Source organism: Gavia stellata, chromosome Z, assembly GCF_030936135.1.
Source record: "Gavia stellata isolate bGavSte3 chromosome Z, bGavSte3.hap2, whole genome shotgun sequence".
NCBI classification, from domain to species: domain Eukaryota; kingdom Metazoa; phylum Chordata; class Aves; order Gaviiformes; family Gaviidae; genus Gavia; species Gavia stellata.
The window spans coordinates 70275047-70300300 of record NC_082637.1 but is presented as its reverse complement, the minus strand read 5'-3'; the positions used below and the strand labels follow the sequence as shown (position 1 = coordinate 70300300).

Sequence of the window (25254 nt, the reverse complement as noted above, 5' to 3'; positions counted from 1 at the left end):
CAGTCAAGGATAGTGCTTTTGTAAGAAGAGGTCTTCATAACTTTATGTTTCTTAATGAAGACTTGCATTTTTCATAGGATGTTGGGGTGTTGATGCTTCATGCCTGCACACAGTCTTTAATAAAACACAGTAATTCTGATTTTCGAGTTTTTTTGGAAATTGAAAGAGATCTGCCTTTTAGGTCGTCGTGGGAAGGTGGAAGGGAGGTGATGCAGGCAACAGGTCTTTTGAATATCATTGCATGTGTTAGATCTCAGCAGAAATAGAAGCATTTCCCTTGTCTGAAATATTCCAATATTCTTTGAAAATAACATATATTTTGCATTTGTCTTATAAGTAAAATGGGACCAAAGATAAATGTTTTGAATGCAAAAAAACATGTAGAAGAGTTTTAACTAGAAATACATGAGAAATCTGAAAGTGAATGTAATCAGTGATCTGAAATCCCAAATGACAAAGTCAGATTTCTAATGAATTTGTTATTTCAAGATTTTTAGAATGCAAAAAAAGAAATTAACATTAGTGGTATGTATTTCAAAGAACTTAGATGACTGTACTTTCATTTGCCTTAAATATTGAATTTTTTTCAATGGCTAGCCTGTAGTATTCTTAAAAACACAAAGAATGATCCAACAGAATGGAAAAAAAGTACTGTTTTAAAGTAAAGCATTTGCTTTTTGAATTCTCTTTAGCAAAACAACCTGCAAGCATATACTTGCTTATTTCTGTATCATGCAGCACTTGCTCCTTATTTTATGCCGAGTGAATTTCTGTTTTTTTTAATAAATTGCTAAAAATTCATACAGTGATGCATGTGCATGCTCTCTCTTAGCTGATGAGCTTTAAATAATGAAATGAAAATGCATTGTACTACAGCTATTATATTTGCGACTTTTAGTAGAGGTAAGTGTATTTCAAATAATATCACTAACAAGAAAAAAAAATTAAGATGCAGTGTAGTAGTGCAATGCAGCCTGTTAAAATATGCAAGTTTCAAGATGAAAGATGAGATGCTGTCTTCAGCTTTTATTAGATTCTGTATATAAATTATTTTATAGTTCAGCTGCTTGTAGTGGTAATGGTCATCTTCATGTATGGTCAGAAATGTTTTTGAAAATCCTTGGAAAAACATGGTTTTCTCTGGTCCAGAAATTACAAAAAAAAATCCATCAACCACTGTGAGAACAGAGAATTTGCCCATTTGAAAAAAAAATTTTAAAAAATCCAAGCTGTGAGGTATAAAAAACCCAAAATTTTTTTTAAAAAGTCAGCTTAAATCTTGCCTCCCTTGGGGTTTACAGATGGCTCAGTTTGTGTCATGCGCATGTAAGTCTTAGATGTGGAATATATCTGTTTTTAAATGAGCACTGTGCTTTTTTTGTCCAGAGTGTTAGACCTTCTGTTTTCAAGTGATTGGGGTACCTATAAGTGTTTTCAAGGAAATAGTCCTTCAAGCACCTATCACGACTCAGTCTCCTGTGGATAAAACATGTAAACAAAAAAAGGGTATAGGAAATACTTCTTTGTGGTAGTTCACTCCAGGCATACGCAGGGATGCTGGCTCTTTTTGTGCCGTTCCCAGCATTATTAACAGGAGAATGTAATTTCAGAAGCTTCAGTGGAAGTCAATTTTTGTGGGCCCTTGGTAGCAGAAGGGAATAAGGAAAGTTAAAACAATAAAGCACCCATTTGCGTTTGTGATGTTCATATTAGTTCCTCTTTGCAACCAGTCTGGCCCAACACGTTGATGCTTGAACTCAATGACAGGAAAATCTAATCTCCAGGTCAGCTCTTCTAGCCTGCAGATTTGCTTTTTTGGAGCCTATTTATTACTGCTGTTACATCAGCCAAAGACTTGAATCATAAGGCAAGCCAGATTCCCCTTTACTTACGAGGTGTTCAGATGAGATCTTTTATGACTAGCTGCCTAGTCTCATTATTGCTCTATGCAAAACAAAAACCCCATTTAATTATACAAGCAACCAAAAAGTTTTTCTATACTCTTCTTCCCCAACTGCTTTTTCTGCACTTAAAAAAAAAAAAAAGAGAGTGTAGTGGGGTGGAGCTTAGATGTGTTCTGTGATTCTTTTGGGTGATGTCATAGTTTTCAATCCTTACCTGGAAAAGGGAGATTTTGAAATGCTTAAGAAAAAAGTAAATGTTCAGTACTTGGTTAAATAGGTTTTGAAAGTTTTGGGGACTTCAAAAGGCAGTTCAGAAAATCGACTCCTTTTTATCTTAATGTTTTAGCTTTTTTTGTTTTACCTAAGTCTTGAACCCATTCACTTGTTTCACTATAGAAACTAATCTCCATGCATTACATGTATCTATTTGAAAATAAAAAAACAAATTTTACAATCAAGTAGGAAATGGATTCAAGTCCATTGTGTCTGTAATGGAAGATGAATGAAGACCACCATGTTGTATCAAATCTCCAAATACGATTCCCTTTCTCCCTCATCCCTTCCACTTCAGAAAAGTTCTGGAGAGCCAGAACACTAACTTACTGCTCAGGGACAGTGACAGTCAGTATCATTCCTCCTCTACTAACAGAAAGGCTATACTGGAATACAATTCATTTGCCAAGAACCTGAATGATTTCAGGTTATCAGATGGTTATGTGAGCCTCTTTTTAAGTAAGCTGTTACTTTTTCCATATTTGTGAAGTTGATACTTTTCTATTAGCAAGAAAATAAGGAGTCTGAAATGAGGCTTGCTAGTTTATTCATTTGTGCTATAACTGCTTTAAGATGTTTCTGATAGCTTGGATAAGCTGTTTACTTGAGTACTGTAGTCATCAAAAATGTAATTCAAATAAATGTCTTGTAGACACTTCTGAAAAAAGTCAATGTTGGGGGAAGTGAGGGGACCCCTCAACTCCTAGGAGTTATTATTACAAATAATTAGTCCTTCCCTGTTTGATAAGGTATATATCGGATCGTATTAGTTTAAATGTGATCTTTTATATTTGCTGGAGAAATATATTATCGGGACATACAGATTTATCAGAATTGTACTGTTTAGAAAAAAGTACAGACCTCCTCTGGAAGGAGACATGGAGTTAAAACTCGTAGTAGGAATGGCAAGCTCAGATATTTACACTGTATATTCTGAAAGCCAAGACTTTTGGCTTGTCTTAAAAATAAGCATAAATCAGTATTTGGTAGTGCTTATTAAAGTAATTTAAGTTTGCAGTACTGTTGCTTGAGCAACAATATTTGTAATTTTGTTGTAGGAAGAAAGCTTCTAATGCAGTTATGGGTGTACTGTACTATTCTATATTATTTGTGCTGGGGGTTTTCCCCTTCTGGAGTTCTAGTTATACACTAGTTTTGCGTATTTGAGGATTACCATTCTCTATGGTTGCTTGCTATAGAAATGTTAAGGTAAAATTCTGAAAACTTGTAATGCTTTCTATTATAAATCCCTTTATTAAAAGCAGTAGAGAGGTGGAACAGACAATTTAGAGCAATATACTGTATTTTCTTCCTCTGTAGATGATGGAGAGAAACAGCAAAAGCGTTACAGGCTTTCATCAAAAGCCTCTCCAAAAGAGAGTTCTCAGTCGCCTGCATTGCCATTGGTAGACCAAGAATCTCCATCTTACAAAGAAAGATTTATTCCTCCTGAGCTTAGCATCTGGGATTATTTCATTGCAAAGGTACTTCTTTGCTATTATGACAGTTAAATATCTTCTATCACTTCTAGAATGGTAATTTTTTTCTTCTTAGTCTTTATTCTAGGTATCCATTTAGATGTGTGATAGAAGCTGCCTGGTTTTGTTACTCATATTTAGCTTTTTCTAAAACATTGCCTATAGATATTTTTGAAACAGCTTTCTTAAACTGTTGTTATGAAATTAATTTGTTTTCAGATAATGGTGTTAACAAAACATGCTGCTTTTTACAGTTGCAGAGTACAAAAGTATAGGTAATGATGGATCAGCTATTTACATGAACATGGAAATATGAGAAGCTTTTTATCATCTATTTCCAAAGGGTGAAATTAATGTATATACTTACTAGAAATCAAACTACATTGCCTTCTGTCAAGTCTGCTGTGGCAGATCTTTATAGAATGTTACATAACTGTATGGAGTTGTATGGCACATTTCTATGTCAAATATTAGCTGTATCAGCAAAATAAATATATAAGCAGTATTTTAGGAGCAAGGGCAAAAAAGAAATTGCAAATATTGAATAACACAATTAGGCACTGATGGTGGGCTTATCATAATTATTGAACTCTGTAGGCAGGGAATAGGATTTTCTTTAGTCCCCTGAGCCCTTGGAAGAACTAGAGAGAAAATATACTGGTGGTTTTGGCTTCTCTCTGACAAATAACAAGCTTGTGTGTTCCACATGTGGTTTGATATATCTGGCATGAAAGCAAAGCAGAATAAGAATTGGAAAACTATTAGTATCTTCATTTTCAGCATTAGAATTTTGGGTAATGTAAAATGTAAAAAATAGTTAAGCTGTTAAAGTATGCAGTGCTCATGGACAGCTACCCTTTTCACGAGGTACAAAATCCAACTGTTGCTAAATTGAGTAAGATGATATGCCTGCTTTTTTTTTATAAAAGGCATTAAATGTTATAGTGATGTATTTTTTTGAAAGGTAATTTAAAACTAGATGTTGGCTAGAAGATACCCAAGGAATATTGTTTAAATTTTTAGCCTTTTCTTCCATCACAAAGTAAAGTTGAATATGATTCAGAAGAGAGTCAGGAAAGTGGTGAAGATGATGAAGATATTGATGGAGATGTGTTTGCATCAAATTCACATAATCAAGAGCATTCTAATCCAAATTCATACAGGTAAGTAACTCTTTAGAATGCAAGATGTTCTGCATTGGCTAGACTTGTGTGTCTGGCCTTTTATTTTTGAGATAATACACCAGTTACTTGATATTTCATGGCAATGCATTATCTAGAATTAGTAGTTAATTTTTCACAATGATTATTTTACTCGTTTTATTAATACATGATATAGTGACTTTTGAATTCAAAGTATCTATGATATTCTAAAATACTGTTTCTAGTTATCAGCAGTTTGTAATGAGGATTTAAAGCTCTAAATCCTAATTGTGAATAAGTGAGAAATTTCTTTTCCTATTAGTAAATGACTTACTAGTGCTTTCTTGTTAGTTGGTCACTGATGAGATTGGCAATGGTTCAGCTGGTACTTCACAATTTGAAGATTTTCTACCCTTTGGCTGGACATGATCTTTCAGGTAATAAGCAGCAGAGTTGTCTTTTCATACTTAATAACCACATTTAAAATCAGTAATGTGTTGAATAATAGGTATGTTGTAGCTTTCTTTTTAGTTCAAAAGTTCTTAATTTTTCCATGATTTGGGAATAATTATTCTAATACTGTTTATCATACAGATATATTTATGAAATAACATTGTGGGTGGGTGAGAAGGGAATGCTCAGTAGTTAGCAGAAGTTTCTGCAGAAGTTTCTGCATACTTAGTTTTTTCTTTACTACTTAGTCATACAAGAATGTTTACAATATTTAGTTCTTGGTGGAAACCCTATAGATTTTGTAATTCAAGTTACATCATTCCTAATCCTTGTTTCATATAATCAAGGACTGATTTGTGTTGGAAAGGGACCTTAAAGATAATCTAGTCCAATGCCCCTGACGTAGACAGGGACATCTTTCACTAGATTGTGTTGCTCAAAGCCCCATCTGACCTGACCTTGAATGTTTCCAGGGATGGGGCATCCACAACTTCTCTGGCAGCCTCTTCCAGTGTCTCACCACCCTCATAAAAAATTTCTTACGTGTATCTAACCTAAATCTACTCTCTTTTAGTTTAAAACCATTACTCCTTGTCCTATCACTACAGGCCTTGCTAAAATGTCTTCCTCCATCTTTCTTGTAAGTCCTCCTTTAAGTATTGAAAGGCTGCAATAAGGTTTCTCCAGAGCCTTCTCTTCTCCAGGCTGAACGAGCCCAACTTTCTCAGCCTTTTTTTATAGGAGTGATGTTCCATCCCTCTGATCATTTTTGTGGCCCTCCTCTGGACCTGCTGCAACAGGTGCATGTCTGTCTTGTACTGGGGTCCTGGAGCTGGATGCAGTACTCCAGGTGGGGTCTCATAAGAATGAATTAGAGGGGGCAAATCACCTCTCTCGCCTGGCTGGCCAGCCTTCTTTTTATGCAGCCCAGGATGTGATTGGCTTTCTGGGCTGCAGGCACACATTGCTGGCTCATGTCCAATTCTTCATCCACCAGTATCCTCAAGTCTTTTTCTGCAGGGGTGCTCTCAATCCATTCATCACTCAGTCTGTATTGATACTGGTGATTGCCCTGACCCAGGTGCAGGACCTTGCCCTTTGCCTTGTTGAACTTCATGAGGTTCGCATGGGCCCAGTCCTCAAGCCTTTCAAGGTTCCTCTGGATGGCATCCCTTCCCTCTAGCTAATCAACTGCGCCTGCAAACTTGCTGAGGGTGCACTCACTACCACTGTCTGTGTCATTATCAAAGATACGGAACAGTACTGATCCCAATATGGACCCCTGAGGGACACCACTTGTTACTGATCTCCATTTGGACATTGAGCTGTTGACTGCAACTCTTTGCATGCAGTCATTCAGTCAATTCCTTATTCCTTGAATAGTCCATCCATCAAATCCATATCACTCCAATTTAGAGGTAAGGATGTTGTGTGGGACCATGTCAAAGGCCTTACAGAAGTCAAAAGTAGGGGACATCAGTTGCTTTTCCCTTCCCCACCAGTGCAGTCAGCCCATCATAGCATGCCACCAGATTAGTCAGGCACGACTTGCCCTTTGTGAAGCCATGTTGGCTTTCTCTCATCACCTGTCTGTCATCCATATGCCTTGACATCGCTTCCAGGAAGATCCCTTCATGTTATTTAATTTCTGTCAGCATTGGAGGAGTCTGTTCCTGTATTTAGCAATGATGGCACAAAGCAACTAATCTTTTTATACTTGTAAATATCAAGTTGAGGTTTGAATAAAGCTTACTTTTGGAGATATTTGAAATACACTTCAGCCTTCAGCTGTGGAATTATCTTCGTCAAGGTTATAATGTCAAAGGAAGGTTTTTTGATTATTGTTTACTTGTCTTTCTAGAGCTTCCAGTTAGCTCCCCGATATGCCATGCAGTTTTGAAAACACTACAGTGCTGGGAACAAGTTCTTCTCCGACGTCTTGAGCTATATGGGGGTCCACCTCAACCTTATATTTCAGTTCATGCTTCTGAAGATGCCCTGGCTGCTGGTCCTGCATTGCTTCGCCATAAAACTTTACTTGAGCCTACAAACACTCCATTCAGGTGAGTCTTAATTTCTATAAACACTGACTATTATGTCTTTAATATATGTCAAGCATTATGTTGTTTATGCATGTGATAGACCATAACTTTGATAACTATAATGCCAGTTTCTAGTCTTGCTCTGATCCATTGTGAACTTGTGAGTACACATAAGAATTCATGCATCTCTGGTCCAAAGCAAGATCAGGAAAAACAATCAAAAGTTTCTCATGTCTTTTAAGTTCTTCTGTTGAAGATTAACATACTGATTTTGAGTGTCTCTGTGGAAAAACTGTGGTTGACAATGAAATAAAGAATAACAAATTTGCTCTGAGGGATAATTAAGAATGAGTGACAATTAATTAAAATAATTGCCCCACTTTTGGAGGGAATAAAATTGCATTCTTATCAGTATCTTTTCCTTAAATCAGAGAATAAATATTTACTATTTATATTTGCATAGCTGTGACTCCATACAATTTCATGTTCAAGTGTGCTCAGTTTCTCAGTAGTTGCCAGAGAAGTGTGGTCAGTTTCTTAAATTGACACTTTTAAAATAGATTTCTGCCTTTTTAATCTTACTGTCACCTGTGGTTGCACAATCAACAAAGTCTCTTTTTGTTGTAAAATAACTCACAATTGTCACACTTAGGTTTACTATCTTGATTAAAAAGGAACATATTAACATGTATCTGCTGCCTGGCATTATTTTTAATTATGATTTAAAGTGATTTAGGGTTTGATGGGTTTTGGCCTGCTGTAAGCAGCTATATTTGTATTTACAAATTTTGCTTGAGCATACAGTTCCCAGGGAGAAGAATAAACATTTGAAGTCTGATCTGATTCTGCAATCCTTCCGGTTTTATTACTGAAAAGTCATAGTTTCAGAGATACTACACAGCCGGTGATGTGTTCCTAGCAGGACGTGTTAGTCATGCATTGTTCATGTAATAGAAGCACTCATTATCAATAAACAGAAATTATGCATGTTGTAAAGAATGAGGTGGACTAATAAATAACCTGTATGCTCACCTTATTGTTGTGTAATATCTTAGATTTTTCTCACTTGTCCCAAGATAGGAGGTAAAAATGCTACATGTTATTTTCCTTCTTCCTTTTGCACCTCCTCTCACATGTAGGTTTGTCAGGAAGATGGTACCAGAATGCTTCTGAGTAGGTCTTGTACTGTAGTTTTGCTTCAGTATTTCTTCTGACTACAGTTTGATTAAAATATAAGGTATAAGTATGAACATGATGTAAATACTTATTTTACCTCTGTTCTGTAGATCTAACAGTCATGTTGCACTATCTGTGAAAAGGCTCTGGCAGTACTTGGTTAAACAGGAAGAAGTCCAGGAAACCTTTATCAGAAATATTTTTACAAAGAAGCGATGCCTAAATGAGGTTGGTATGGTATATAAAATGCATAAAATGTTACAGATCAATCTGTGAGCTATTACTTAACTTTTTTGGCTGACTTGTTTACTTCCTAGAGCATGAGTGGATAATATACTTGGCTATGACTCTAAATCTACACTATTTCATATTAAAAATCTTTGTTGATTGTTTCACTGAAAACAAAAATGACCGATCTTTGACTGTAGACTGACATGTAACACCGCTTAGCTACAATCAGCCTCTTCGTTAAGATCAGTATAGAAGCTACTTCAAAAGAATGACAGACTTTAAAATTTCAAAGATTAAAACCAGTAACTTAATCAGTCAAAGTTCTAAAAGTTTGAGTTTGTCCCTACCGTAGTCATCCTGGGTTTATCCACTGGTTTCTATTGTGTTATGATTAAATTTTAGTAAGAAAAATGGTCATAAAACAGTTACTATTTCTGTCCCTGATAACTTGCTGTAGTATCTAGCTGAATTCCAAGTTCCAGATTCAGTTAAATGTTTAAAATTTGTGGTTCTGTAATGGGGTTTTGTTTTTTTTCTCCCTCTATAATTGCTCCTATTCTTTCTTACTCACCCCTACTCCCAATAATCTGAAAGAATCACTTGTATTATAGAAAAACCTATGGAGTAGCAGAAACATAGGAGAAAGGAGCAGATCCAAACAAATTAAACATACAGGAGAAAAGGAATATTCATGACTAGTAAAGTCATGGCAGCAGAGTTCTATACAACCTAATCTTTGTGCTGTGACAACTAGAATATTAGCTTGTTTGAGTATTTGTGGCTAATTGTGTTCAATACAGACTGCGGTTAAAAGGAAAATTGTTCCTTCTGTCTTGTCCTTTGAAGGTGCACCATTTCTGATCACATGTTATGTTAATACAGCCATGTTGCTGTGCTGTGTGGAAAGGTATTTTGGAATATTTTAGATGTGCTTTTTATGTTTCCAACTAGGATCATTGACAGCCTTACACAGCATAGGTGTGTTGACTTTATTTTGTATCCTCTTGTTACTGATAAAATGTCAGTGGAGATTGCTTCTTTTCCAAGAAATTTGACTTTTGAGATGGACAAGATGCTGTTACAGTACAGAATTAGGTGTCTTCTGTACTGAATATAAAGTTTAGAATTTGTTAATCATGGTTACTACATAAAATATGTGTGTGTGTGTATGTGAAAACATGCTGTTGTGTTTTGAGTGTTCTGTGTTGGGGCAAGCAGCAAGGAATTAAGGATTTCCTTGATACCTTGTGTGTTATGTCTTATCTTTATTCTTTGTTCTGTGGTTGTTCTTTCCTTGGTGAAGTCATTAGAGGAGCACAATGAAACCATGAAAAATTCTGTGCTGGAGGAGCCCATCGTCAATAAGGTACAGAGTAGTAATGCTCACATTAATTAGATGTTACATCATTACGAAATATTTTCTTTTTGAAATGGTGCTGATCTCCCTTAAAAATCTTTGCTGACATAGCAAATAAACTTTAAAATTTAGTTTTGCAAGAGGTTGAGTTAAACTGGTCTTGTTATAGAGCATATCTGAAACTAAATGATCTTAGATAGCTGGATTAAACAACCAGGTAAGAACAATATGTATTATGAAATTCCATAGCTATGCCAAGTGAAGAGCTGAGGTTGAGATTTGCCGAAGTGACAAAAATTCAGTAGTACTATGGGGACATCGTACACACAGGAGCTTTCACCAGTATGAGATGGCTAGAATAGTTGCCTGTAAATGAAGGTGGTTAACTGAAGTTTGAACAGTTTGTTAGCATGATACTAGTTTGCTACCGAAAATTTTCGCTGAGCCTTAGTTTTAAGATGGTGACAAATGACCAACGTAACACCTTTATAGCAACTTCCTTGAAAAATTAGTATGAGAGACTAAAAAGGTATAATACTATGCCTAGAAATGCAAACATATACTGTATTCTTCAGGTGTTCTTTTACAAAACTAGTGAGAAGACAGAAATGAGAACACCATGTGATGTCCTTAGGGTACGTTTTTGTTATTAATTATGTGATAAAGCAGTATTAGAAAGTAGGTAATTGGAACTGACTGGGGAAAAAATAATCTTAATTTCATGCGCATTTGTTTACCACATAACACAAATCATGGTTTTGTATGTTTGTCACTGCAGTTTTGTGCAGTTTTACATACATAAGATCACCAGAATATCAATTTTGTTTTAATCTTAAAAAAGGTATTCAACTTCGTGGTGTATAACACCTACAGACTTTTTTCAGACTTTGAAAAATACTGTTTGCAGTTCTTTGACAGCACCATCTTACTGTTTTTCAATTAAAATATCCTTATTTAAATCTTTTGAAGACCAGAGAATTAAGAAATTGAAGGGGAGAGGCTGGGAAATGGTAGATCTGGAATAATTCTTTGTTTTGGAGAAAATACAGGATTTTATATTTGTAATTCAGGTTTGAATATTTATGTCACCATTTGTTTGGCAATGCCATTTTTTTACTGTAAAATTATTTGGTAACTACAACAGACTGGAGTCTGTAATCTATCAGTTTAATATCTGCAATACTGAGCTCTCTAATTTTGAACAGGAGTGCTGCATTGCTGGTAGAGTTTAGAGTTTTGTTGTGTGCTGGCATACATCTGGATGCATTTCTAAAATACAAAAGGTAGGCAGGATTCAAATACAGCATTAGATCACATTAAAAAAAAGAAAATATGTTAGTAAAAAGTTTGTGGTACTATAATGGGCAGGATTCCACCTTTATTTAATTGTGGATTGTGGTGAATAGATAGACTGACAACGTGCAAATTTATTTTCCTACTCAGGATCTTGTCTCTTCTTTTTGGACTATTTCATCAGTTTCAGTGGCAAAAAGTGTTTGCTAAGAGCATGAAAAGGCTAAGCAAATCTTTTTAAGAACAAAACATCAAGAGTCAATGTTTTATTGTCAACATCCCCAAGTGTGCATGTAGCCTTGCTGGTTTTCAGCATCCCTGAAAAACTTGAGAATGTACACAGTACTCTGTCCTCTGTGACAAATTATGCTTTCTGTGTTGCTGTGGTAATCTCAGCATCGCAGTGGGAAGCTAGATGATTACACACAAAACAGGTTTACCGTAATTATTACAGGTTATATTTGTCACATTTTTTAATATTAAAATTAAAATCGAGGAAAAAAATACATGAAATTTCATATGATCCAGTGTTTGGTCTCTGTACTTCCAGTAAAAAGCAGTGTTGTGTAGAAGTTTGTATTGAAATAGACTTCACTTCTTCAAAACAGATAGAAACAGATTTGGGATACCCAGGAGGCAAGGCAAGAATAATCCATAAAGAATCTGACATCATTACTGCTTTTGCAGTCAATAAGGTGAGTATAAAGGCGGTAGGATAATCTAATTGTGTTGTACTTCCACTTGATAAACAGGTGGCAGTCCCATTGTGAATGTGTAAGATATCCTTTACCAGCCCAGGAGAAAGTAAAGCTCCTTGATAGAGGTATAAAATACAAATAGTGTGTGATGCTATCCCAGATGCAAGTAAACTTTTAAAAGGGAAATGTCAAGTTTAGACAGTTTAAGTATATAGCTTTGTAGACATAAATGTTTGGGCTTTGTAAATTGAGTAAGTGTATGTTTTTGTGAACAACTGTACCATAACCAGAGAAAATTAAAAAACCCACCTTTTTGAGTATTCCTTTTGTATCTGCCTGTGTGTGTGTTACTTTTTTCCAGGCAAATCGGAACTGCATTGCAATAGCATCAAGTCACGACATTCAAGAATTAGACGTTTCTGCAATTCTAGCTACACAAATCTATACCTGGGTTGATGATGATGTGGAAATAGAAAAAAAAGGGTATACTTCCTATGTTTCCAATACCACAGCTTGACTGTGTATAAATCAGTGTAACAAAGCATGATATTTAATGTTGTTGTTTGGAATCTAACTTATGTTGTTTCATTTATAGGGCTGATGATTTCTTAGTTATACATGCTCGTGATGATCTGGTAAATGTTCAGGGAACTACTCCTTATACTCATAGTAATCCCGGCACACCTATCAATATGCCTTGGCTTGGTAGTACACAAACTGGCAGGGGTGCATCTGTGGTAAGTCACTTGTCAAAGATTAGCCTTATGTAATCTCTACTTCTCTCCTTTTGTCTGTTCAGTGTTTCTAGTTATATTTTACAATTAGCATGTAAGTACTACTACATTAGCATGTAGCTTTTCTGTGTAATGAAAGCGAGCTGGAATTTTTTATAGCAATTTGATTAATAGGTTAAAATACTGCACCGAATTTAAGATACACCAACTAAGGAAGCAGTGTTTTTAGTCAAGCCATATACTCTTTCTATACTTAAGATACAGCACTCGAAAATAAAGAATCAGGGTTCAGGTAAGAAGTTGCAGCTTAAATTGTTCTTTAATGATCTGAAGCCAAATGCTTTATCTAAAAAAAAGTATATATTCAGGAGATTTCAGGATATAAATTCCTAAAGACGGGGTAGAAGTATTTGTGTGAAATATTGAGGTGGCTTTTATTTGAAGCATAATGTTAAATTTCATTCTGAATTCCAGATTATTCCAGTTTTTATTTAAAAGTAAATACCAACTTCTGCTCTGGTACAAAGTACCATTGTAGTGCACTGTGTATTAGTATGAGCCTGTATTGTAGAAAAGACAGCAAATGAACTCCTGAAGTAGATTTCGCTGGCAGGACAGAGGCTTCCAATGAAATGAATTATACTTGGGAAACCAAGCAACTTAAACCTGGGAAAAATGGGGATTCTTGGTTTCATAAGAAAAATGAGGAAGGTAGTACTGCAGAAATAAGACCAACTACAAACATCACACATAGTTTGAACTACACATCACCTGATGTATGACTATTTATCTCCAAAGCTGTTGTCAGGTCTGTCTTCTCTGAAGTGCTGCACAGTTTTGCTGTAACTCTGCTTAGTAGCATTATTAAATATCTCACTTCTGAAGATCATTTTTTAGAGGAGCATGTTCAGCATTTCTGAAATACACTAGAGTAAGGAACACCCAGGAAAGTGTGACTATGTCCACATGACCAAATTGATCCTTCTGATCATAGAGGTGACACCTGCACAAGGGTAGCTCTTACTTTTAGAAATAGATTCTGTGTCTGGAGTGAAGCTTGGCCCTGAGCAAAAAGCCATTAGCTCAGATTTAATTCAGATCAAATAATAATTCTAGTCTGGCCATTGCCATACTTAACCTTAGTTCCTGTGCAGCATAGATGCTCTTTAAGAATGCAGATCTGTTGATTTGTTAGCATGGAGATACTTATTTGAAGCCACTTAACTGGGCTGAAATGGTCATATTAGACATCTGTATCTGTCAGCGTATCTTCAGATAGATGTGGAGTTTTCCTGGATAACTGAATGCATTAAGTCTTGTGACTTGGCTGTACTTTGTGGCATTTAACAGCTCAAAGGAAGTCCGTGAGTGGTTGCAGAATGGTAGAACTGAATGTTAATTTATATTGTAGTTGATTTTTTGAAATTATTTGGTGATTAGGAGGAGTAAATAAGGAATGAATATTATAAGAACGATAATGTTCTCCACATGTCAAAGTGGCTATTGTGCCAGCACCTGCATGTCTCCCTTCTATTTAGGAGCTACTGATCCTAGTTGCCAGTTTTGCAGCTCTGGTATCACAATCAGGTCTTTTCTGGAAGTATTCTTTGAATGACTTTATCACTTTCTCCTCTCAGTTCTGTTTACATATGTGTGTGCATGTGTGTGTGTAGAGAATTTGTGTGTGTTTGTGTATTTATCAATGAAGTAATTACATAAGCTATTAATGTAAACTATTCTTACATGACTTTCTATTTTACATATAGTAAAACTTTCTTACCTAAAGATACATGGCTGTGCTTGTGTTCAGTGTGTTTACTGTTAAAATTTGGACCTAAATTTTGTTTGGCATACTGTTTGATTGTGGCAAAGTAGAAAAACAACCACAGCACACGACACCTGCCCACTAGGGATGGGAGACAAAGGTACTGAATGAAGGACAAAGTAAATGAAAGAAGATACAGGGATTCTTGGGAGAAAATAGTATTACCATGAAAGGACTCAAATCTGGAGGAAAACCAGCTTCACCAAAATCTTTCTGTTGCTACTGTTCATTACTTTGTTCCTTCAGATACTACTTTTGATCCTTATTCCCATCTTTGCTTTTCCATAATTTGCAGCCCATTTAGTAGATATAGTCCACTGTTCTTTACCATTACTGGCTTTTCAGTCTTGTCTTTGCTTCACTTCGGTCAACAAGGGAAACTATTGGACTTAGGATACTCGGGCAGTTAATGTTTTATTAGCTCTAAGGTTTTTTTTGTTACTCTTCTTCACTGTTTCCCTTTACACAGTTCATACAAGGTAAGTAAGGAGGCTCATCACCAGATCCTTCAGTACAGTGTGTTTACACAGTTCTTACAGGAAGTGTTTCTAAGAGAGCACTGAAGTAAATAGTACGTATTGTCAGCTTTGAAACTCAGGTAATGTTCAACAGCTTGTCTTCCAAACCAGTATGACTGACACCAATATTCACCAGTTTAATAACTGGTGGGTCAGATTTTAAGCTTTTTTATTCTTCAGTCTTACTGTACATTAGGCCCAAAGCACCCAACTCTCCAACAAAGGAATCAGTGTTCTAGCCGTCAGCTACTGTTAAGGGGAAACTAGCAGTATCAAATGTCAGTTACATTGGTAATGGAAGTATTTGCATTTGATAATGATACTTGGCTTCTAAATCAGAGATGCTGCACCAGAGATTTATGTTAGCCTAGTCTTTCAAAGGCATGTTTCTGTAAGCATGCATTTTCCCAAAGATCATGATGCATGCTTATCTGTGGAATGAAGGAATATGATTTCCATTGACTTCTGGGTAAAAGTTGGTAGCTATAAAACTCAACACAGCCCTTCATTTCGATGAAGAAATAGAACGAACACGAATAATGTTTTTTTCACTTACGAATAGAGATAAATTGTAAGTTTAGAGAGCAAAGTACTGCAGTTATTTACTGATTGGTATATGCACTAACGTTTGAAGAATGTCATCCGTTGTTGTCTTGTCCTCAATCTTATAAAGTATATATTGTTTTACTCACCACTGTTTTACCAAACCATTGAGCTTTTTTCCTTGTCATTTAAAGTACTTACAGAAAAAAAGGAAAATATATATTTAAAAATCTTATCTTTTATCTTCAGGAAAGTGTTTTGAAATAAACTTGGGTAACCAAGAGGCATAAGGCTTTCTCTTCAGCAAATAATAAAGCTATGAGACTTGAAAGATCTGAATTTGCTTCCAAAATGTAATCAAGAGGATTGCAATTACTCCACTAATCCAAACCCTAGGAAATTTTAACAAGAAAGTAAATTATTTCCTTTCCAAGTGTTTTTCCTCCTTTTTGTTTGCAAACTGAGAATTTTGCTTTTCAACTCTTTGGATCATATTTACTAATATGAAGCAAGTAAAAATTTGTAATTCATACGTTCTTCCATTTGACACCCTGATACGATTGGAGGCCAGGGGAGAATAGCATACTTAAAGTACTTGACTAGCTATCTACTGTTTCAGTGACAAAGCAGTAGCAAAATACTGTACAAAATTATAGCAGTTGAAAGTCACGGTTGGACTCGATGATCTTAAAGGTCTTTTCCAACCTAAATGATCTATGAAAGTAGTTCAGTGCCAGCTTGCTACTGATGTGTAGTAAGTGGTAAGCTGCTGCGTTGAAAGGAGTGCTCTGGCAACAAACTTTGTGTTACAATTTAAAGTTAACACCTGGCACGAATATGAACTTATGCCCTCTTCTCTCAAATGTTTAGGTAAATAACAACATGCATGAGCAAAATGAATCCAATGATTTTCTGAGGAAAGACAGTCCTCAAAGTAGCCAGATGCTTTGAGGAGAACTAACAGGAAATAAAAGAATGAAAACTTAACTTTGACGTACGTTAACAGAAGGAAAAGAAGGGAAGACATATGCAAGGAAAATACAGATGCATTTCCCTGATGAAAAATCCCTACTGTTTCTTTCCAATTGTGGTATTGTGGGTTGGACTTATGATTTAATTAGTTGGGGTTTTTATCTTAATTGTCTAATGTCTCCAGTCTTCTTCATATATTGGACTCTTCCCAGTTAGGAATTAATCAACTGAGAAAAACAGCATTCTTGGTAATGTACCTTATGCAAAGCAAAGTTTGGAATATAGGAACAAAAGTGCTGCTGAAAATCCATTGGATCTGTATTTGCAAAATTATAAATGCTTTTGAAGAATTTTTTTATTTACCAGTTGCTAGGTATATTGCTTATTCTGGATGGCCCCAAGTAATCAGTTTTCAATCAATGATACTAGATTAACTAGATTTGAAAATAAATGTATTCCTTCCTATTTTTTACTTCTGTTAAAGTTTGTTTACCTCTTTCTTTACATGCTTCTGCCTCTCTCTTGCTTATCTTACAATATTCAGGAATATTCCAATAAATTTAATGGAATCAGAAAGGAATTGGCAAGAAAAGAGGTAAGACTGCAGTCTAAGGAGTGTTTATATTTGGATCCATAAATCTCTGAACCAAAAAGTTAGTATTTACCTAGATGTAGAAAGCTGCAAAAGTATTAACATCTACACTGGTCTTGGAAGAAACTGACTTCTACCTGAATTTCCAAACCTGGTACTTGCTTTCACTAGGAATTTTGGTAGGAAACAACTCTCTCCAAGCACTAATTATTCTAGTTCAGTAGGTTTTTTTTCAGTAGTATTGCTCAATTATTTTCTATTATTTTGTATATTGAACAGATGCTCAAGAAGGCTATTAATAATGTCAGAAGAATGGCTTCTCATCCAACATTACCATATTGTAAGTTCAGTTTTGTTAAGAAAAAGCAAAAAGTTACCTTAAGATTATCTATTCACGCATTGGCACTGTTTCTTAGTATGCTGCTATTTTGTACTAGCACAGCAATGAATTTTGTTTTAAAAGTTGCTTATAAGCCCTATTTTACTGAAACTTTTTTCATGTTAAAAAAATTGATACTAGGGGATATAGAATAGTCTTTAGAAACAGTGGTATTTTTTAATACCGAGAAGTACTGTATTTCTGTTTTATTTGTGACTTGGATGAAAGATAGTAGAAAAAAGATGCATTATCATTTCCAAGTTAATAGCTTCATATTTCAGTACCATCTAAATACACTTCTTAATTAAATAATGAGTAAGTGCTGTTCAATAAGTTTTTAATAGGGTTTAAGTTTCAGTGGTACCCACCACTGCTACAGTATGCCAGGTACTATGGCACATACTGTGGCACTAGTTATTTTGAAGAGGATGTGAGCTGGTGTGAGATTTCTTAAAATTTTGGAAGAAACCTTCCTGCTCAACTGCTACACCACCTGTGGAAAGTCATGTAAATATTTTCTATTGCAGACCTGACAGGTGCTCAAGATGGTAGTGTAAGAATGTTTGAATGGGGTCATGCACAGCAAATCACATGTTTCCGGTCTGGTGGCAACTCAAGGGTAACTCGAATGAGATTCAATTACCAAGGAAATAAGGTAACTGGCGGAATGCTTCTGTACTTACCCTCTTCTCTGTCCCCATCCCCTCCCAAATATAATTGTAAGTTAGCAGAAATACCACATTATTCAAATCTAAAGTAGTTTCTCTGAATTATGAATAATTTCTCTAATACATACATATGTATTTACAATTAATATATTTTTTTTCAGTTTGGAATTGTTGATGCTGATGGATATATAAATTTATATCAAACAAATTGGAAATGTTGCCCACTTACTGGAACTTCACCTAAACCATTTTTGGTAAGCTGAAAACTAAATTTGACTCCGTAAACTTGCGTTGTGCTCTCTTATTTCCTTCCCCCTTTAGAATAGTTAAGAGAGGGCAGGGACTGTGCTGATAACCAGTATTAATCAAGATTTAATAATACATTGTTGCCATCCTGTGATCTGTATGACAGATAAGTATAATTAGGATTTATGAACATACCAAGTTGGAGTAGAAAATGCAATGTTAGATCTGAAATAACTTTAATGTTCTTTGAGACTTGTCAATAATTGTTAATTGTTAATTAATTGTCAATAATGCAGGACTGGAAAGTATACTTCTATGAAAAATTAAGAGTATCAAAAGGCATACATGTACCTTTATATTCTGTATTCTTTAAATTGTTTTTGAAACAGCTCACCTTCTTGAGGAAGTTTAAGATTTCATGCTTACACAAAATCCATTTCTTTTTTAATTAGTAATTTCTAAACTGCAATTTTTCAGACCTGGCAGTGCCATAACAAAACAGCCAATGATTTTGTTTTCATCAGTTCATCATCTTTGATAGCCACAGCAGGATTGTCTTCTGACAACAGGTAAGAACTGCTGTGATAATGCATAAAAATGAAGTGGTGCCATGTTTTCTCTCCTTCCTTGCCCATCCTTTTTTTTTATGATTCTCCTTAAGCAGTTTAAGAGCAACATGTGTACTTCTGTTCTCTTTCTTTCTTTCTTTGTGGGAGGGGGAGAGAAGTGATGTTTGCAGCTAAATTCTATGTGCCTATTAAAGGAGGTTCTATAGGGAAGCACAAATCCTCTGTCTATGTTCCATACGAGGAGGGGAAGTGGAGAGGGAGGTGTTCAGCTCTTCTCCCTGGGATCCAGTGACAGAACGCATGGGAATGGTTCAAAGCTGCATCGGGGGGGTTCAGGCTTGACGTTAGGAAGCATTTCTTTACTGCGAGGGTGGTCAAACACTGCAGCAGGCTTCCTAGAGAGGTGGTTGATACCCCAAGCCTGTCAGTGTTCAAGAGGTGTTTGGACAATGCCCTTAATGCCATGCTTTAACTTTTGGTCAGCCCTGAAGTGGTCAGGCAGTTGGACCAGATGATCTTTGTAGGTCTCTTCCAACTGAAATACTCTGTTTTATTCTATTCATATGAGCCTGTCTTAAATAATTTTTATAGACATAGTGAGTTGTGCATAGCTCTTCATTTCGCACTTGTTTTCTTAAGTAAGTTTTGATCAAGGAATAGCAAAAACTGCTAACATTCAGGTGAATTCAGCTACAAAAGATTGTAATCTCAGTATGAATACTTTATAAGAATAACCAGTTGTAGAATGATTGTGTAGAAGACATGCTCTTGCAGTATATGTGTAACTATGAAAGTAATTTGGAGTCTGCAGAAGTAATCATTGAAAGTCTGTTTACAGTGCTTTTATGCCTGAAACAGTCTTTTTAAGGTTCAGATGACTTTTCAAGTGTTCAAAATACTTCAGAACATTTCTTGCTGTATTAAAACATATTTTTTTCTACAGAAATATTTGTCTTTGGGATACTTTGGTTTCACCTACAAATAGCTTGGTGCATGGTAAGTAAAATACAACCAGCAAATATTTGATCACAGTGAAAAATATGTATGCGTGTGTCTGTCTTTATGGAAAAGTTATTGTGGGAAGTAATTTTACTATTAGCAGTAAAACATCTTTCACTGTCCTGTGTGAGTGCACCAGCAGGAATATAAAAACAGATTCTTGAGAAATAATTTAGTGCTCTATGTAAATGATTGCTTTCATGGACAGGAGCACCCTCCTTTGCATACCTTGTATCTTTGCACCACAAGTGCAACCCCTGACAGCCAGACAGCTATAACTTCTGTTCCTTTTTAAAAGATTCTGAGCAACTCCTGCTTGTAGTCACTAGCATGTTGAGAAAACAGTAGCTATAACACTGTCAAAACTACAGTTTTTAGCACAGTTATGAGATACATATTTGTAGGATATGTATCCACACCCTTCAATTCAAGGTTTCTGTGGCTGTGTCTGTACTCATAAATTAGAGAGGTCCCACTCAGACTTTATCAATTAAGTGTTAGATCAAATAATGGTCCTATAAAGATTGCATTGGGCACTTGGAGAGACATTATGTGTTTGGAGAATATGTGGTTTTTATGAACTGTTAAGTATTTCATTGCCTCTGTGAAAATCTGTCCTCAGAGAAGCCATGATTATAAAACAGTTCTCTGAAGATATGCATATGAATAAATGCACCAAATTTTCTAGAAAATATTCATTGATTTTTTTATTAATGCATTGAACAAGGAGATGTACAAATAAGATCTCATAATTATATAGTAATTTTCAGAGTTGAACTAGAAGATGAACTTACTGCTATATTTGTGAAGTAGTGTGTTTTTTCTTCCAAAGGTTGTCTAGTTCTAGAACACTTTTATTCCATGTATTATGCCAAATACTGTGGAATGTTTTAAATGCTTTCTGTGTGTGTAGATATCTATATACAGTGTTACAAAAATGCTTTAGAAGAATTATTCCTGTAAGGATACTTTTTGAGATGTAATAAATATTTAGCAGCATTTCATTAATTTTATTACTAATATTTTGTTGCAGTGGAAAAGAAATACATTTCAATTCAATGTCTGAAATACAGCATTAGGCTCAGAGAGAGGAGTTGTGAACTAATTGAAGTGTGGTGAATGCTTAAGTGTATGTGAGTTGCATGGCATTTCTAAATGTAAATTTAGAGAACCCTTTGAACTACAAGTACAATATACTACATGCGATGTGTTAGGATTCATAGCGTCTAGTCTCAAACATACTGAGCTTTGTTCTGATAATTGTTATCTTCATTCACTTCCTCTGCTCATTTGGAGGAGTAGACATATCCAGACAAATGGGAAAAGCAGCAAATTAAAAGTAAAATAACCAGTGGAAACTTACAAGATGTTTGGGAAAGTAATTTCGGAGGACATGTCTTATCGAAAACACATGCCTTAAAATAACAAGCATTAGAGAGTTTGAAAAAAATCTGTTTCTGGTCAAGGCTTACTAGTTTGTAATTAAACAGGGATAGAAAGAAGGATATAAATATTTTTTTGTACAGATTGTGACTGCTTAATTTGAGAATACTGCAACTTCAGGATGTCTGAAGTGAACCTGGGCTTACATATATGTGGTACTGCAATAAATGGACTCATTGTGGTCAAGTGGATTACAGCAGTGAGAAAGTCACTGTTGCTACTGTCTTGAACCATTAGAGGCTGATAGAAAATTAAAGTTATTACTGTGAAATTGAAGTTAGTACTGTGTGTTTATTTAAATTACTTTGCTTTGGCTTCCAGCTTTTATCTGTCATGATAGTGGAGCAACTGTGCTAGCATATGCTCCAAAACATCAGCTGTTAATATCTGGAGGCAGAAAAGGATTTACGTGTATAATTGATCTTCGCCAAAAACAGCAGCAACAGTTACTCCAGAGTCATGATTCTCCAGTCAAAGCAATTGCTGTTGATCCTACAGAAGAGTATTTTGTCACAGGATCTGCTGAAGGCAACATAAAGGTATTAATGAGGGGGGAGGGAGCAGAGAGATGAAGATGGTGGTGATGTGTAAATTCAAAAAGAATCTTGCATCGGTGTGGAATAATCAGATGTCATATGTTCTGCATTTGTTCTCAACCCTGACTTTCACATTTACTAATTTAATTACGAAATGTTAGTCTTACCTTGCAGTCCTCCTTTTAGTTAGTCTTACCTTAGTCCATGTATATATTCCTTATTATAGAAAATTAATATTAAATATTCTATAACTGCGTCATTACAGTTGCTACATGTCTGTTCTTTTACAGTTAGTGTCAGAAAAATGAATGCAAAATGTAGTCCAATTTCTCCATGACTCATTACTGGTGAATTTTAAGATCATAGTAATTATCCTTATAAGAGATTGATGTTTTGATGCTTTTTCAGGTATGGAGTCTGTCTACGTTTAATCTTCTTCACATTTTCATCAATGAGCATGCTCGACAGTCTCTCTTCAGAAACATTGGGACGGGAGTCATGCAAATTGAGACAGGACCAGCAAATCACCTATTCTCCTGTGGTGCTGATGGAACAGTAAAGATGAGAATCTTGCCTGATAGATTCAGCCCTTTAAATGATGTGTTAAAAAATGATGTGAAATTTATGATCTAATATTTTTCTCAGAACAGTGCATAACATTGCCTTTCTGCCATCCCTGAAAATATTTTTCCTGGAACTAGCCAACGATGCAGATACACAGTGATAGCTTGTGCCACAAATATGCTTCCCTGCCCCACCCCACCCGCCCCCCCCGGCCATATTTATTACCCGGAGCTTTTAGTCCCTGATGTACTGATGCCTTAAAGACTAACAAGGTCCTTCAGATTTTGATCGTTGCCTAAAATAAAATCTATACCTGACTCTGAATTATATACTTACAATATTATTAAGATGTTGCTGAAGTTTACTCTTCCTTTTGAGGTAGTTACACTCCCACCTGGAGTGTACCATCTGGGCATGACCTCTGCTTATATTCAACACCTGGCCTTCTTCTAAAAGCAGGCCTGTCCAGATGGAAACCTTAGATAATTTTGTTCTCTCACTGTGGCAACCATAACTGTCTCTCTTCTCAACTTCTTTAGTCAGCTGACAATAAAAATTTATACCTATGTGTAGAAGAGAAACAAAGCCTGTATGAGTAGATACTCCTGGCCATGCAAGCATTCATATAATGAGCCACTGTCTGTCTCCATTCCTGGAATCCAGGCTATTTACCTCTGACTTGCCTGATCCCTTTCCTCTTACCTAGGGTACAAGAAACTGAAGGATACTCTGTAACTTCTGTTCTATAGCTTGAATCACTGCCATCAGGATGGCAGGCTTACCTTTTAAAAAATATATTTTTAACCCTGAACACTCCCTTTACAAAAATATGTAAATATTAGTGGATATCTTCCTAGTAAAGTAGTCAAGATTATGTGTGAAGCTTTAGTCTTGATCAAAAAGATACAGGAAGATACTGCTTTAGGATATGGCACTAGAATTTCTTCAAAGAATATTTATTTACATGTCTGTAGAAGAAAAAAAAACTAATTTATTTTTACATTTTTTCCAGTAAGACTTTTATTTAGCCCAAAGAGACTCAGTTCATTCTTAGCACTTACATTCTTGTTTGTCTGCTTTTCCTAAGTACTTCAAAAAAGGAAAAAAGTTCAACAGCAAAGTACTTTAATACTGTCAGTCTTTGTACTGTATGTTTACATCTGGTGTAAAATGAAAGAAAAAAATTTTGACAAGGATAGATGGATTTTTTGCCAAAATATTAAACTGAATAACTTAAATGTTTGACCAAATTATTAATGCACAAAGCCTTTACCTTTTTTTTTTTAGTCAGCTAAAAACTGTTTCTGTAAGTATTTTGGTTTCCTTTTCCTGACTTGAGAGCTTGACAAAGATTTAATTTGTAATTTAGATGTGAGGCTGGATTACTTGAATGCCAATGGTGTACTTTTTGCTAAAAGATATTTTGTGACATATAGCACCAAGATATTAACTGTAAAATAAACTTGTCAGATTAGGAACTATGGGGATAAATAAAGCATAGCAGAAATGAAGGGCTTGTAAAACGAACTTTGTAACATTCTCAGGATGCTTTTGTCTTAAGAATATAAAATTATTTAAAAAGATTTTGTAAAATGTATTAAGGTCATTTTAAATGTATGTTTCGCAAGTTGCAGTGCAAACACTATGAAGGTTTTTATGCACATAACCCAGATTTTCAAATTGTGCAATAAAAAGAATGTGAATATTTTGCCATGAAGAAACATGTGACAGCATTTCAAACTGGTACAGCTGTTCAGTGATTCAATTGTAATTGTTCTTCCACAACACTTTAAAAATTGAAATCAAAATTAATATCAAAACAGTTTAAGTACAGTGATGGACCAGAAAAGTGACTGACTAAAAGTGACATCACCTTACAAAACCGACTTGCCCAATGCGTGTGTCATATCTGCTCAGTGACCGAGTTTCTAATATTCCTTATTCTTATGAAAGGAGGAAAGCAATGGAAGTAACAGTAGCACACTCCTTGAGAATCAACTGAAACCCTGACTTTGTAGCTGCTTATACACATGCATTAGTTTTATGCACCCACTGAACTAATAAAGTTACATTCAGAAAAGGAAAATGTGCAAAAATCCTGGCAACATTATATAAATGTCCTTCATGTTTTGTCCTTAGATATTTGTATCTCATTAGCTTTAATATTTCAAGCTCAGTTTATTGTACTGGCAATCACAAAAAGCTGTCTTATCTGCAAACTGAGCAGATTTTATATGTAATTTGCCAAGACATACAATGTTGTAATTTTTCTGAGTAGAGCTGCACTATGAATAATCCTGGCAAACTTGTGCTTATACCAGAAAAGTACTGATTGTGAGCTGGCATTTTCAATAATGTTTATAGTTACCATAAGCTACCCTCAAAACTAAATTATGTAAAACCACAGTGTATTTGCCACACCTTCATCATCTTTCCAATAAATCCTGCAGAAACTCAACCTTCTAGAATTCCATGTTGCTGCTACTTCATTTACAAATCAGTTGTCTAATGTTCATTGATGTTTAACAATGATTGTAAGTCAAATTATTGGTAGCTTTCTTGTAATGATGGAATCAAAATGAGTTAACTTCTGTTGTATCCAAAACTTTTAAAGGGACA

General features: G+C 35.3%; 1 protein-coding gene across 5 annotated transcripts in view; it reads left to right on the top strand.

Annotated features, from left to right (window-relative positions):
- DMXL1 (Dmx like 1) overlaps positions 1–22817 on the top strand; it is an 82360-nt gene extending 59543 nt beyond the window's left edge. For 3 of the 5 annotated variants that reach the window (XM_059834063.1, XM_059834061.1, XM_059834060.1), the window contains 15 exons: positions 3483–3661; positions 4679–4818; positions 5149–5234; positions 7112–7313; positions 8579–8696; positions 11958–12044; positions 12409–12530; positions 12643–12784; positions 17511–17571; positions 18138–18265; positions 18440–18532; positions 19002–19093; positions 20037–20089; positions 21857–22074; positions 22480–22817. In XM_059834063.1, coding sequence (XP_059690046.1) covers positions 3483–3661; positions 4679–4818; positions 5149–5234; positions 7112–7313; positions 8579–8696; positions 11958–12044; positions 12409–12530; positions 12643–12784; positions 17511–17571; positions 18138–18265; positions 18440–18532; positions 19002–19093; positions 20037–20089; positions 21857–22074; positions 22480–22704 — 1946 coding nt within the window. In that variant the 3' untranslated portion in view covers positions 22705–22817. Of the gene's footprint in view, positions 1–3482; positions 3662–4678; positions 4819–5148; positions 5235–7111; positions 7314–8578; positions 8697–10002; positions 10066–11957; positions 12045–12408; positions 12531–12642; positions 12785–17510; positions 17572–18137; positions 18266–18439; positions 18533–19001; positions 19094–20036; positions 20090–21856; positions 22075–22479 lie in introns of all 5 variants that reach the window. The other 2 variants (XM_059834064.1, XM_059834059.1) reach the window with 1 other exon arrangement.
- The last annotated feature ends 2437 nt before the right edge of the window (positions 22818–25254 follow it).